This window comes from Colossoma macropomum, unplaced genomic scaffold, assembly GCF_904425465.1.
Source record: "Colossoma macropomum unplaced genomic scaffold, Colossoma_macropomum, whole genome shotgun sequence".
Classification (NCBI taxonomy): domain Eukaryota; kingdom Metazoa; phylum Chordata; class Actinopteri; order Characiformes; family Serrasalmidae; genus Colossoma; species Colossoma macropomum.
Genome location: NW_023494785.1, coordinates 15553837 through 15566420, shown reverse-complemented (window position 1 = coordinate 15566420; position 12584 = coordinate 15553837). Strand labels below are relative to the sequence as shown.

General features: G+C 38.1%; 1 protein-coding gene across 1 annotated transcript; it reads left to right on the top strand.

Moving 5' to 3' along the window:
* The first annotated feature begins 1313 nt into the window (after nucleotides 1-1313).
* rhbg (Rh family B glycoprotein) lies at nucleotides 1314-11122 on the top strand. Its single transcript, XM_036584144.1, has 10 exons — nucleotides 1314-1583; nucleotides 4752-4938; nucleotides 6244-6394; nucleotides 7591-7738; nucleotides 7872-8038; nucleotides 8933-9070; nucleotides 9452-9585; nucleotides 10161-10279; nucleotides 10434-10507; nucleotides 10719-11122. Exons 1-10 carry the CDS (start codon nucleotides 1391-1393, stop codon nucleotides 10794-10796), a joined length of 1389 nt encoding a protein of 462 aa, XP_036440037.1. The 5' UTR covers nucleotides 1314-1390; the 3' UTR covers nucleotides 10797-11122.
* Nucleotides 11123-12584: the final 1462 nt, after the last annotated feature.

The following is a 12584-nucleotide window of genomic DNA, read 5'->3' as shown; positions in this document are numbered from 1 at the left end:
ATGTTTGGAAAACATTGCATACATGGTAAAGTGTGTCAACTTTATATTAGCTTTGCATACCAGGACTGAAAAGCACTCACGAAAACAAAGCCATCGTGAAGTAACCCAAAAAGTCCAGCTTAGCATGAAGACCCTAAGACTCATGACCCTTTGGTTGGAGAATTTTCTTTGTTCCAAACTTGAGCAAACACAAGTTCACAAATTCACAAATATTAATCATTGACTGATTTATATTTGCATACTTACATGAGGTGAATCATATCATCAAAACAGTGTATTGCATTTTGGACACGGACACACACACACACACACACGCGCACACATCTTCTAAACCGCTTATCCTTCTTGGTCACGGGCGTTGCTGGAGCCTATCCCAGCCGTCATTGGGTGGAAGACAGGATACACCCTGGACAGGTCACCAGTCCATTGCAGAGAGCATTTTGGACAATAGGGATGAATTAATAAGTTAGCACCACCGGGGTACAATGATGAGACGTGACAATGTTGAAAACAATGTCGTCTAACCAGTACAGATCCTTCATGTGCTTCATGTTCACTGTGCCAAAGTGAGCTTTCAGTGTAGAAAGCGTTCTGCAGTAGCCAAACAGAGGCCAATGACTTTTTATCCAACTTAATGCATCTGAAAAGTAAAATGTGTGGAAAACTTGGTTAGAAGAATATGAAAATAAATAAATATGTAAATAAATACACAAATGGAAGAAATGAATTATGCCACACATTTCCATTCAGTCAAATACAGCAGAGTCAGCATAAGCTGACTTGCAATTAAGGTTAACATATTTTCAGATTGTAAGTCAAACAATCCCCTTGGTTCACTTTAGAGCGCTCTCAATGCATAACAAAAACAAATTCTATGCATTGTCTATGAATTATAAATAGACTAAAAAATAACTCATATGCTTGGCTGCAGCCAGGCAACACATTTAAGGGTCTTATAACTACGTTATAAGACCCTTAAATGTCACGTTAAACACCTGCTGTTTCTTTGAAGTTTTATGTAAATATACTATGAACTGCACTGAACTTGTCAGGTTTTACTGCGCTAACAATAAGCCACTATTTGGTGTTTTGAAATATTATTGATGCATTAGGTGCAGTAAAGGATTTTCAAAACCTTTCCGAACCAAGAAATTGGTGGAGGCCGCTCAGTTCTGTCTCATTCCGAACCTTCCCGCAAACCAGCAAAGGTGAGAGTGGGTGGGGCTCAAAGCGCGGGGCTCCACCAATCAGCAGAGTCTAGGTGACATGTGGGCGTTAACAAGTGCACCAAGAGGGTTCACCCAACAATCAAAAGAGATGCGTTATGCAGACTTCAGCGTCACTCTGAGCCAAAAAACTGCTCTCCAGAGAGAGATAACTCAGCAACACCATGGCTGAACATGCCACCAACATGCGGCTGAAACTGCCAATCGTGTGCATCGTGTTGGAGGTCATTCTCATCATCCTCTTTGGAACACTTGTGGAGTACCAGTCCGATGCTCATGCCCGCGACTGGCATCGCTCCGACTTGAACAAGACAAAAAAACCCGACTACGAGAACGAATTCTACTACCGTTATCCCAGTAAGTGCGAGAGAGAGACAGACAGATAGAGAGAGAGAGAGAGAGAGAGAGAGAGAGAGAGAGAGAGAGAGAGAAGCTTTACTTTTACAAACAGACTGCTGAAGTTAGATGTTTGTAGTTAGAAGCATTTTGTCTCCTCAGTTAACAAGGTTAAGTAAAGCAATTATTTAAATATATGGTCCAGGCACTGTATAACAATGTGTGGAATGGATGTGCTGACAATTTGGTTAATAGTCTATGCAAGTACCTAGACCAGTGGTGCTCAAAGTTATACACATTTTTTTATGTTGTGGTTTCACTGCACTAGCACACATGTGTATCATATGGTACCAGCTGGCCAAAACGGTGTATATCCTGAAGTACTTTTATTTATAGTCCTAGAGTACTAATGTTCATATCCTAGAGTACTTATATTCATATCCTAGAGTAATATCCATATTAGTCCTAGGGTACTAATATTCATAGTCCTAGTGTACTAATATTCATAGTCCTAGAGTACTATTATTCATATCCTAGAGTACTATTATTCATATCCTAGAGCATGCCTGCACTTCATATGTCAGTGCTTTTCCTTCTTTAACAGACTTGTTGACTAACGAAGAACTTCTTAATTAGCTGTCGAGTTGAGTCAAGTAGTAATCTCTGTCTTGTGGACCCCTGACACTGCACAGTTTTATATTGTCCCTGCTGCTGCTCACCTCATGCAAGACCTTAATGAACTGAGTCCAGTGTGAGTTAAGGCAGGCAAAACACTGAAATGTGTTCTAGACTGGTGGTGGGAAATGATGAGTAATGCTGGGTTGTTCCATATCAGTTGTCTCTTTTCTAATTCTCGCTGAATGTTTGTTCTAAATTTGAATGTTCAAGGATCTCCAAAGGATGTTTCAAGCACTCTGGTTGCTCATGATTGTTATTTATTTTTGGATTGAAATTAAAGTGGTTGAACACAATTTAAAATAATAAGCCATGGTTTCTGTTGTTGCAGTGAAGCAACATGGCTGCACTTTTGTATGTAACTGCTACACTGCTGAATTGATGTGAGTTACACCATAGACAGTTATTTGTTGGTGAGGCTACCTTTCGTGCAGAACATTCTTCATTCCACTTCCTTTTCATCAATCGTGTACTTAAACCTTGGCTGGTATTATTGTTTAACCCCTTAAAATCTCAAATTTTATAAATTTTATTAAATCTTATTCAGTAACTACAGGGACTTCAGACCAAACTGTCTGAGCTATTCTTATGTTATAGAAGTGTATAATAATTTTTAATTTTGGGCCTGCTAGTGGGCCCTGGCCTTTTAAGGGGTCAGACAGAATGACAACTGAGTTTCTATTTACTTAAACCTTTAAGTAAATAGAAACTCAGTTGTCATTCTGTCTGTGCCGTTATTTGCTCTTTTCAGTGAAGTTCTTGTGCAACTAGTTCTCTCACAGCTGTTAGACATCCCATGGTGAATCCTCCTGAGGAAAACGGTCAAGCACAAACTGTAACAAACCCAGCACACATATACTCTACAGTAATAGAAATAGTAATAGAAAAATTATACTTTCTGAATTTTTTTCTGTGTTGGATTTTTGTCCACTGTGAAAAGTGAGTTAACTCAAACATGCTTAAGTGGTTTTAGGGAATTCTCAATTAAGTTTAACCTTTAACTAGAAGATCAAAAATGAGTTATAATCCACTGAGGCAAATCAAAGCTAGTTGTCTGAGAAATTATGGAAATACAGAGCTTCATAGTTCTCTGGGCCTCATTCATATACTGGCCATAAATTATGGTTACAGTTCTCTAAAACTACAAACCTATTCAGATCTGATTTGAATGTTGTGTTGCCCTTGAGCTCTGTTTCACTGTTGTTTTACCAGCTTTCCTGTCCTGTTCTAGCCGTTCTTGGCCTTAATTAAAGCCCTCTCTGGAACAGAACGGGGTTGAGGACTGTGGGCGGATGCTGCTATAGGTGTTAGAAAGTTCACCTGTGCTGGTCTTCACCTGTCACTTCACACTTGAAGGACGCAGGTCCCTGTTTATGCACACACGTACACCTGCATAACACCACAGCTGAGGGAAAGAGGGAGGTTGAAAGCTGAAAGACGAAACCTCTGAGATGGCTCACTGAGATGGTGCAGTTTTCATCTCACATATTGTTGTTTTTTTTGTGGTAATCTGTGATCTATCCCATCATTAATCATCCTCTATAATGTTCACCCTTCAAACCAGAAAGAAAAACATTCCCACGGATAAACATATAGAGATGCCATATCGTAGATGCAGGCAAAGTGTTCGGTCGAAAAAGATGAAAGGAATGGGCTGTTACGGAGCTGATGGTAGTGTACGCTCAGCATAAAACCTTTATGAAGACATTATTGTCTTTATGAATAAATGAAAAAAGACATCATTCTTAAAAAATAAAGGTGTCAAAAAGGCTTTTTTTGGAGAAATGCCATAGTAGAACCACTTTGGATTTGCTGAAGGACCATTAAATGAATGTGTGTGAAGTGTAAATGTGCTTTTTTAAGGTTGAAGAGAGTTTCCTTTTATAAGAGCATAATTCAAGTTGTAGTTTTTCCTAGAACCGTTCAGAAACATTTATTTTTGTCAGTCCTTTATCAAGCCATTACTGATTTGTGTGAATTTGAATACAGTAATTTGGTGGCAGAGGAGGATTGAGTGAAGGCTTGAGGTATGTGGGACAGTTTGCCCTCAGGGACTCTGCCATCTTCATTGATGCCAGTGTCAGCAGTTGGTTGCCTAGCAACAGCACAGAGCGTGATTGTGTTGGTAGTGTGGGGCAGATGGGCACAGAGAATGACTCTAATGAGGGGCACCAGCGTGAACACCCACATGAAGTAAATGCCAAGTTCAGTCCACTCTGGATGCCCTTACATGCTCAGGTCAAATCATCCAATCATGAAAAGCTGGCAGCTGTGTGTATAAGGGTACTGTAGTGTGCAGACCGATGGTTACTGACTGACCCATACAAAGAATGGGTCAGAGAAAAGTTGTTTTTTAAAAGTTGTCAAGAGCCCCAACAGTGTGGACATCATCAAATGGCACTTAAGTGATAAGAAGTTTGAAGAAAGCATGATAAAGAATATCATTTTTATTTATTTTTTTAGTTTTTTTATTTTTTTTCTTACATTTTTGTGTGTTTTATTTGTGTGTTTTAGGCTTCCAGGATGTACATGTGATGATCTTCATTGGTTTTGGATTTCTTATGACATTTCTGCAGCGTTATGGCTTTAGCAGTGTTGGATTTAACTTCCTCGTCGCTGCATTCTCACTGCAATGGGCAACACTCATGCAGGGTTTTCTTCATGGCATGCATGGCAATAAGATCGAGGTCGGAGTGGAGAGGTGAGAGGCTAAGATTGGTCTCTGTTTATCTCTCTGTTGGAAATACACACATATATGTATATATATATATATATATATATATATATATATGTGTGTGTGTGTGTGTGTTTGTAGTTTGTAGTTTCCACAATCATTGTCCACTTCATCAGATAAACTTACCATATAGGTGCACTTTGTAATTCTTTGTAGTACAGGCACAGCAGTTTTCAAACACCTAAGTGTCACTGCTGGACTGAGAATAGTCCACCAACCAAAAATGTCCATCCAACACTGTCCTGTGGGCAGCATCCTGTGACCACTGATAAAGGACCAGAAGATGATTAACACAAACAGTGCAGCAACAGATGAGCTACTGTCTCTGACTTTACATCAACAAGGTGGACCAACAAGGCAGGTGTGTCTAATAGACTGGACAGTAAGTGGTGTTTAAAAACTCCAGCAGTACTGCTGTGTCTGATCCACTTGTACCAGCGCAACAGACACTGAAATGCCACCACCCCATCAGCGTCACTGCAGTGCTGAGAATGATCCACCACCCAAATAATATCTCCTCAGTGGTGGTCCTTTGTGGGTCCTGACCATTGAAGAACAGAGTAAGAGGATGCTAACTAAGTGGGCAGAGAAATAGATGGACTACATTCTGTTATTGGTAGAACTATAAAGTTCACCTACATGGTAAGATAAGATAAGATAAGATAAGATAATCCTTTATTAATCCCACAACGGGGAAATTTGCGGTGTTACAGCAGCACAGAAGACAGAGCAGCAGGAAATATACAAACAATATATAAAATAGAATAAACAATAAAAGTATAAAGATATATATGTATATGTACAAAGATTACAAGAAAAATATACAAAGTATTAAATTTAAATTTAGAAATGTAGAAATGTAAGTGGAGTATACAGTATAGTATACAGCATATTTACCTGAGGAATAAGTGTTAACATCAAATATCACTGAAAAATGCAAATAATTTAGGTACAGTAAAAAGTAACAGGAATTTTGTTTTTTTAAATAGTCGTTCATACTTTGTGAGCTTGGAAGAATGAATTTGGTTCTATATTTCTCCAGCGTGCCCAAGTCATAACATGTATTTTTTAAATTCTGTCACCAGGACACTTGATTTAACATAATGAAGTAGAATTAAATAGCCAGTGAAAATGGTCAAGCAAACATATTCCCATATGTAAAACCACTACTTATTAGTTTAATGTTGTTTGTATTAACTAAATAATGAATATTGATGCCTAAAACATTTGTAAATATACATGTATATAACTAATTTTTTGCTTTCTCTACAGCATGATAAATGCAGATTTCTGCACTGGCTCGGTGCTGATCTCATTCGGGGCGGTACTAGGGAAAACTAGCCCAGTCCAGCTGCTTGTAATGGCAATATTTGAAGTTGCACTGTTTGCAATCAATGAATTCATCCTCCTCTCTGTTTTTTATGTGAGTCAATCTTAATTCTCTTAACCATATAGTATACACAATAATGATGCACAGTATAGATAAAATACCATACTGTGATTATATTGCTACATACTACATTGGCAATATGCCTTGGAATATATCAAAACACAATGATGAGTGAGTGCTTGATGTTACATGGTTACATGATCTACATAATTTTGACCAACATTACATGCATTTGTTGGATCAATGCCTTGGTTCGTCTTAACGTCCACAGAAACTCATGTGAAGTGTCTGAGACCGATCTTCTGGGGTCAATATTGCGTTTAACAGTCGTAATTGCTGATGACTCTGAAATAATCTTTGTCCAAAGCAAACTGAGGCCTGGTGCATGTAACCTCAACGCAGCTTCACTTCACCTGGGGAGATCATTTCTTGGCTCTGCAATATGACAAGCAATTAATGATTTAACCCCTTGAACCCTAACTTTATTACTCAGTTACTCATCTTAAGATGTATTATTCAGTAAAAACAATGAATTCTAATTACTGAGCTACTAAGGAGCTTAAGTGTGAGTCCATAGACAGAGCTTTATGGTTTAAGAGGTTAAAAAGAGCCAAAAGTCATGAATATGGGTCATTTTCACATTTGTGTTATTAATTTCCAATTTGATTTATTAGTTATTGGAACATAGCGATGCTGTTATCTCAATATTTTACATTTTTAACTTTTTTGCATAGATTGAAATCTCCACTTACCCTTTCCATTGAATCAAATTTGGAAAAAAAAAATGTTACATTAACTTCTATTACAAGTTCAAAATGTTCTTTCCTTCTCCTGTTAAGGTATCATTTTGGAGATAGAAGGTTTTGTTTCTGACAGTGCCAATATATACCACCAGCTCAGAAGTGTCATCAGAAAAGTGCAGTTACATTTTCAGTTTGATAGATGAGTTTATGCCAAGTAAGGAATAAACAATTGAAAGTTTATTTTCTATTACATCTTTGTCAGGTTAGATTTGAGATGTCCAGCATGTTTGTATAAAAAGACATTTATGAGCTGTTCAAGTTGGCATATAAATCATGTTAGACAGCTTTCTGTTGTATAAGCTTTGATCAAAGCACAAAAATAGATCACACAGACACTTGTTGTTAATGGAAACCTGGTTGGTGATCAGAAAAAAGAGGTAAACTATGACACAGTTTTAATATCTATAAATGTGATGATATCAACAGGCAAAAGATGCTGGAGGTTCCATGACCATCCATACATTCGGAGCCTACTTTGGTCTGATGGTGACACGAGTGCTATACAGGGAAAACCTGGACAAGAGCAAGAGCCGGAGCACCTCTGTCTACCACTCTGACCTCTTTGCTATGATTGGTTAGTCAAATGATCTGCACAGAAGCAAGAGAACATCTTTACATGCTGGGACCTGTCTCTCCTTCATGTGCAAGAATAACTGTCACACTTAAAAAGTTCTGATTGCTATAATTTTTTGATGGATTCTATTCAGGTACCATCTACCTGTGGATGTTCTGGCCCAGCTTCAACTCGGCCATCACTGCTCATGGAGATGATCAGCACCGCACTGCCCTCAACACATACTACTCTCTGGCTGCCTGCACTCTTGCCACATATGCCTTCTCTGCTCTAGTCAACCACGAGGGAAAACTGGACATGGTGAGTGCCCCTGTGTGGGCAACATGAGTCACAGCACTTCATAGGCTTTTTGCCTTGTATTGGCTGGATCTTCACATGCATATTTCAAAGTGAAATTGTGTGTTGTTACTGCAGCTGTACTGTTTCTCCTATACTGCTTTCAAATACTTCAGCATTCTTCAAGTTTTGGTCTTGGTTCAGCAACTAATTTTCTTTTTCTTTAGTACTGTATAGACAGATGAGGCAAAGGTTAAAGAATAAAAATATTAAAATATTCCAACCAAATATTTTCTTTTGCCATGCTTAATTTCCCCAAGAAATGTTATGTTGGTGGAATGCATAACTTTAAACCCAGAGTCACAGAATGAATACTCATTAATCACAGGAGTGAAATAAGAAGCAGGCACAACTGCAGGAGCACTACATTGAGACAGAAGCAAGATCACACACATGCTGTCTCATTGTCCACTAAGAACACTTTAATCATTGATCTCCCCCAGTAGTGGGGTACTGTATTACAGTTTATTTTTATATGTGATGCATTATTTATTGATGTTTCCAGATATTATTAGGTCTTCTCTCAAGGCCAAGAAAGCCCTGAAGGTTTCCACTGCTGTTACTTTTGACTGATATTTACAAGATATATTACTACAACATGAAATCACTCTTCACTTGATGCACTTCTGGTCACTTAAATGATTGGCAGGTACCATCTACAGAATGCATTGCCAGCCTGAGTACCAAATTCCTTGATTGATATCTGGAGAATTTTTTTTTTATATAGCATGATTGTAAAATGCAGCAAAAGGATGACTGATGTCAAACCATATACCAGCATTCCGGCAGATGATCTGTTTAGGTGGGGGATTGCTCTTGAATATATAATTTTCTTGTCTTATCTTTTGGATCTTTTAGGTGCACATTCAGAACGCGGCGTTGGCCGGTGGTGTTGCTGTGGGAACTGCTGGTGAGATGATGCTGACTCCATTTGGCTCCATGATTGTTGGATTCTTGGCTGGAACAATCTCGGTGCTGGGCTATAAGTACCTCTCAGTGAGTAGTGCACTCGCAAACTGTATTATAACTCTGCTTTTGAATAGTTGTTAGTGCGAGTAATATATATTGCTCACTTACACACTCGTGCACCTTTTACACACTTTTGACTCTTGAAATGAAGCTTTCTAAATGACTCTTGGTTTGGAAGTATGGTTATAGGAAAAAGCCATAATTGTTAACAATAATCTTTAATTGAAAAAGAAATCTTGACACTTGCATATCGCATTTACCAAAATAGTTCTTGAAAAGAACCATCCATGGAAATGTTCTTTGAGAACCAAAAGTGGTTTTCTAGGCATTGCTCCAAAAAAACGTTTTGGCACCTTCATTTTTAAGACTTTCTGTTGCTGCAGCTCTCCATATCTCTGTATTTGACAGCCTGTTTTAGAGTCAAAGCTGAAGATCCAAGACACATGTGGTGTCCATAACCTGCATGGGATGCCTGGGGTACTGGGTGCTATTGTTGGGATCATCACATCTGTGGCAGCAAGCCATGAGGTTTATGGCAAAGGGTGAGAACTCTTTAAGCTTGTTACAATGACCTCTGCTGAACTAGAATTTAAATATTCTGAAGTTCCAAAGTACTGAACTGTATCCTTTACTTTCAATTGTAACTTACCATGACAACTTATCTTCGGAAAAGTCAGTGTCGCTCCTCTTTTCTTCCATCCGATTGGAGCTAGAGAGAATAGGCCTCATTGTGTTTTTTATCAGTCATATTTGATCACAAAGAGTATGAAAATATTTAATTTTTTGATTTTTGATGTATTCATATAGTGCCACGTAATAGAGAATTTTCTCACTAACAGTGAACACTGACAGTGTTCAGTATTTACAGTGGGCAATAGCATGAGTGAGGTAGCACTTTATTTACTGACAGAGCATTTTAATATTGCTACACTGCACAGTAGTTAACTGGTTAACCGATAATCATTCACAACTTTTGTGCCTAATTAACTGTTGAGTAAAATTAGCCATCAGATCCTTAAGGGCTTGATGTGCATCTCCTAATGCCTTTAGAATTAGGCACAGAAGTTGGGAATATGTATATGGTTTTCCTTCACTCTTTCTCTGGTTTATTCTGAAGGTTGGGAGATGTGTTTGATAAAGTCTCACCAGAAAGAGATTTCTCCGCTCAGGCTGGAATGCAAGCCGCCTCTCTGGGTGTGACGCTGGGCATAGCCCTGTTAGGTGGACTCCTCGTTGGTATGTACACAAAAGAGATGTAAAATTTGCGTAAAGTTTCAGTCTTTCCAGGTGTGATGTGATAACATGGTTGTAGCCGTTGTTGTTAAACGGTATACTGAAGCTTTACTGTAAAGTATGTGTTGGGCTCATAGTAGACTGTGTACATTCTCAGGCTTCATTCTGAAGCTGCCTATTTATGGAGCCCCACCAGACACCCTGTGCTATGAGGATGCAATCTACTGGGAGGTAAGCGTGCTTAATTTGGAACAACTACTACATGCAAAGTTACACGTCAGTTACAAGGCAGACATAATGTGATTGCAGGATGCACTGTAAGAAAACTTAAATCTATGCAGATCTTTGAGCAAGGCACATAGATTATACATAGACATGGCATGGAAGACAAAGGAATAGTCCACTCATGTATTGTTCCATAATATGGTTATTGTCATTTCAGCTGCCAGGAGAAGAGTCAGGCAGTGAAGAGCTGGCTTCAGTGAAAACACCAGACGAGTCGGAGAAACTCAACGGTTAAATTACATGTCTACCTTTTGTGTGCATTTTGTGTGTTTTTATGTGTGTGAGAAAAAGAGTGCATGTGTGTACGTGTGTACTGATTTACCTGCCTCACCACACAGGATATATGCTCAAAACTGAGTATGAGTGCCGCATCAACTGTGGCTACTGCAGAGGTGTGACTTTTACACAGACTTTAATATGCAGAGTGATGTGTAAATGTATGTGGTTTCATTTGTTTGGTTATCTTGAGTAACTCCTCTGATTTGGAAGTTTGTATAAATTTGTTTATGCTTATTGGAGTGTTTTACACATAAAAATGTATAAAAAAAAAAGTGATCCCAATACAGTGTTCCATGCACTTCCACTGTAACAACATACCTTTGACAAAACACTAAAACACTGTGCTCATCAGTACATAGCAGTAATGATCTAGTGCTGATTTCTTCAAAGAAATACTGTCACTGTGATCAACCCATTAAAGTCCATATGTGAACGTATACCGATATGTGCTCTAGACTTACCTGAGCACAAAAAATCTGAAGAAGATTATACATTTTTGACTACAAATTTGTAACAACACTATAGAAAACCCAAACTCACAGGGAAGGTACGTGCAATGAAAAAAGTCTGATGGATCCTGTTAGATGTTTATTCAAGGTATTAATATAGGACAATTTTACTTTGGGCCAATCAGTGCGAGTTATGTGGTATTTTTCTTTATCATATTCTTTATCATAAACATTTAGCTGCTTGACAGAAATGGGTTAACATAATGCCTTAATGAAATGAGTGCATCCTCTCTCCAACCACCAGATGGTGCTACAGTACTGCTGAATTCTACTGCAATACGCGGTGAATGATATTGGACCAGATCACTGGTTTGGCAGGCAGTTCTAAAAGGAGTTTGGGAGTTTCGTGCTCATCTCACACTGCCTTCTCGTCGTTGCATTTTTAAGGGCACTGAGAATATTTTAAGAGCTATAAGACAAATTCGTGTTGTTTTTTCTCCTACTCTGCAGGATGTACGCCTATACAAGAAACAGCCTATTAATTTCCTTAAGAAAATCCAACGCACCAATTGCATATAAATATAAAATATATACATGTTCATGGCTTAAACAAAATAGGCTGATAGTTAAATGCTTTCACTTTTTCACCTTATATCATTACATTTTGTAAAGTTTGTTTTCGATCATGTTCCCATACCGTTAAAATTGCTCTGTAGCCTTGATATAATATTTCCTCCAGGAGCCAGTTCTTTTTCTAAAGCATTATTAGCAGCGACACGCAAGTGAATCTTTATATAGTTCTTTGAGTCCAATAAAGTCTACTGGCATTTATATTTGTCAAAACATTTCTTTAAATATTGAAATGTGTTTATGAGAGAGAGAGAGAGAGAGAGAGAGAGAGAGAGAGAGAGAGAGAGAGAGAGAGAATTGTGTGCTATGTCACTGTGTTTTGCAAAATATTATGATGTAGTTGCACTATTGGCAGCTTTTTTAAAACCTCATTCATTCTGCTCCCCCTCTATGGTAGCATATGAAAAATATCTAAAGTAATATTACAAGAATTAATACAATGTACTCTGATGATACTAAAGTACCCTCTTTGCAAAAATACTTAAATGGTTTGTGACAATAGCTATTTTACATAATTTTAAAATGTTATTCCAGGAACCATATACAACAGATTTTTCATCATAGAGAACAACTAACCTTGCAAAGAACAACTTCAGAGGGTTCTTTGAGTTGTCACGGTTCCATATCTGTACATTGCATTTACTAAAGAACCCCACTCCCCCAAC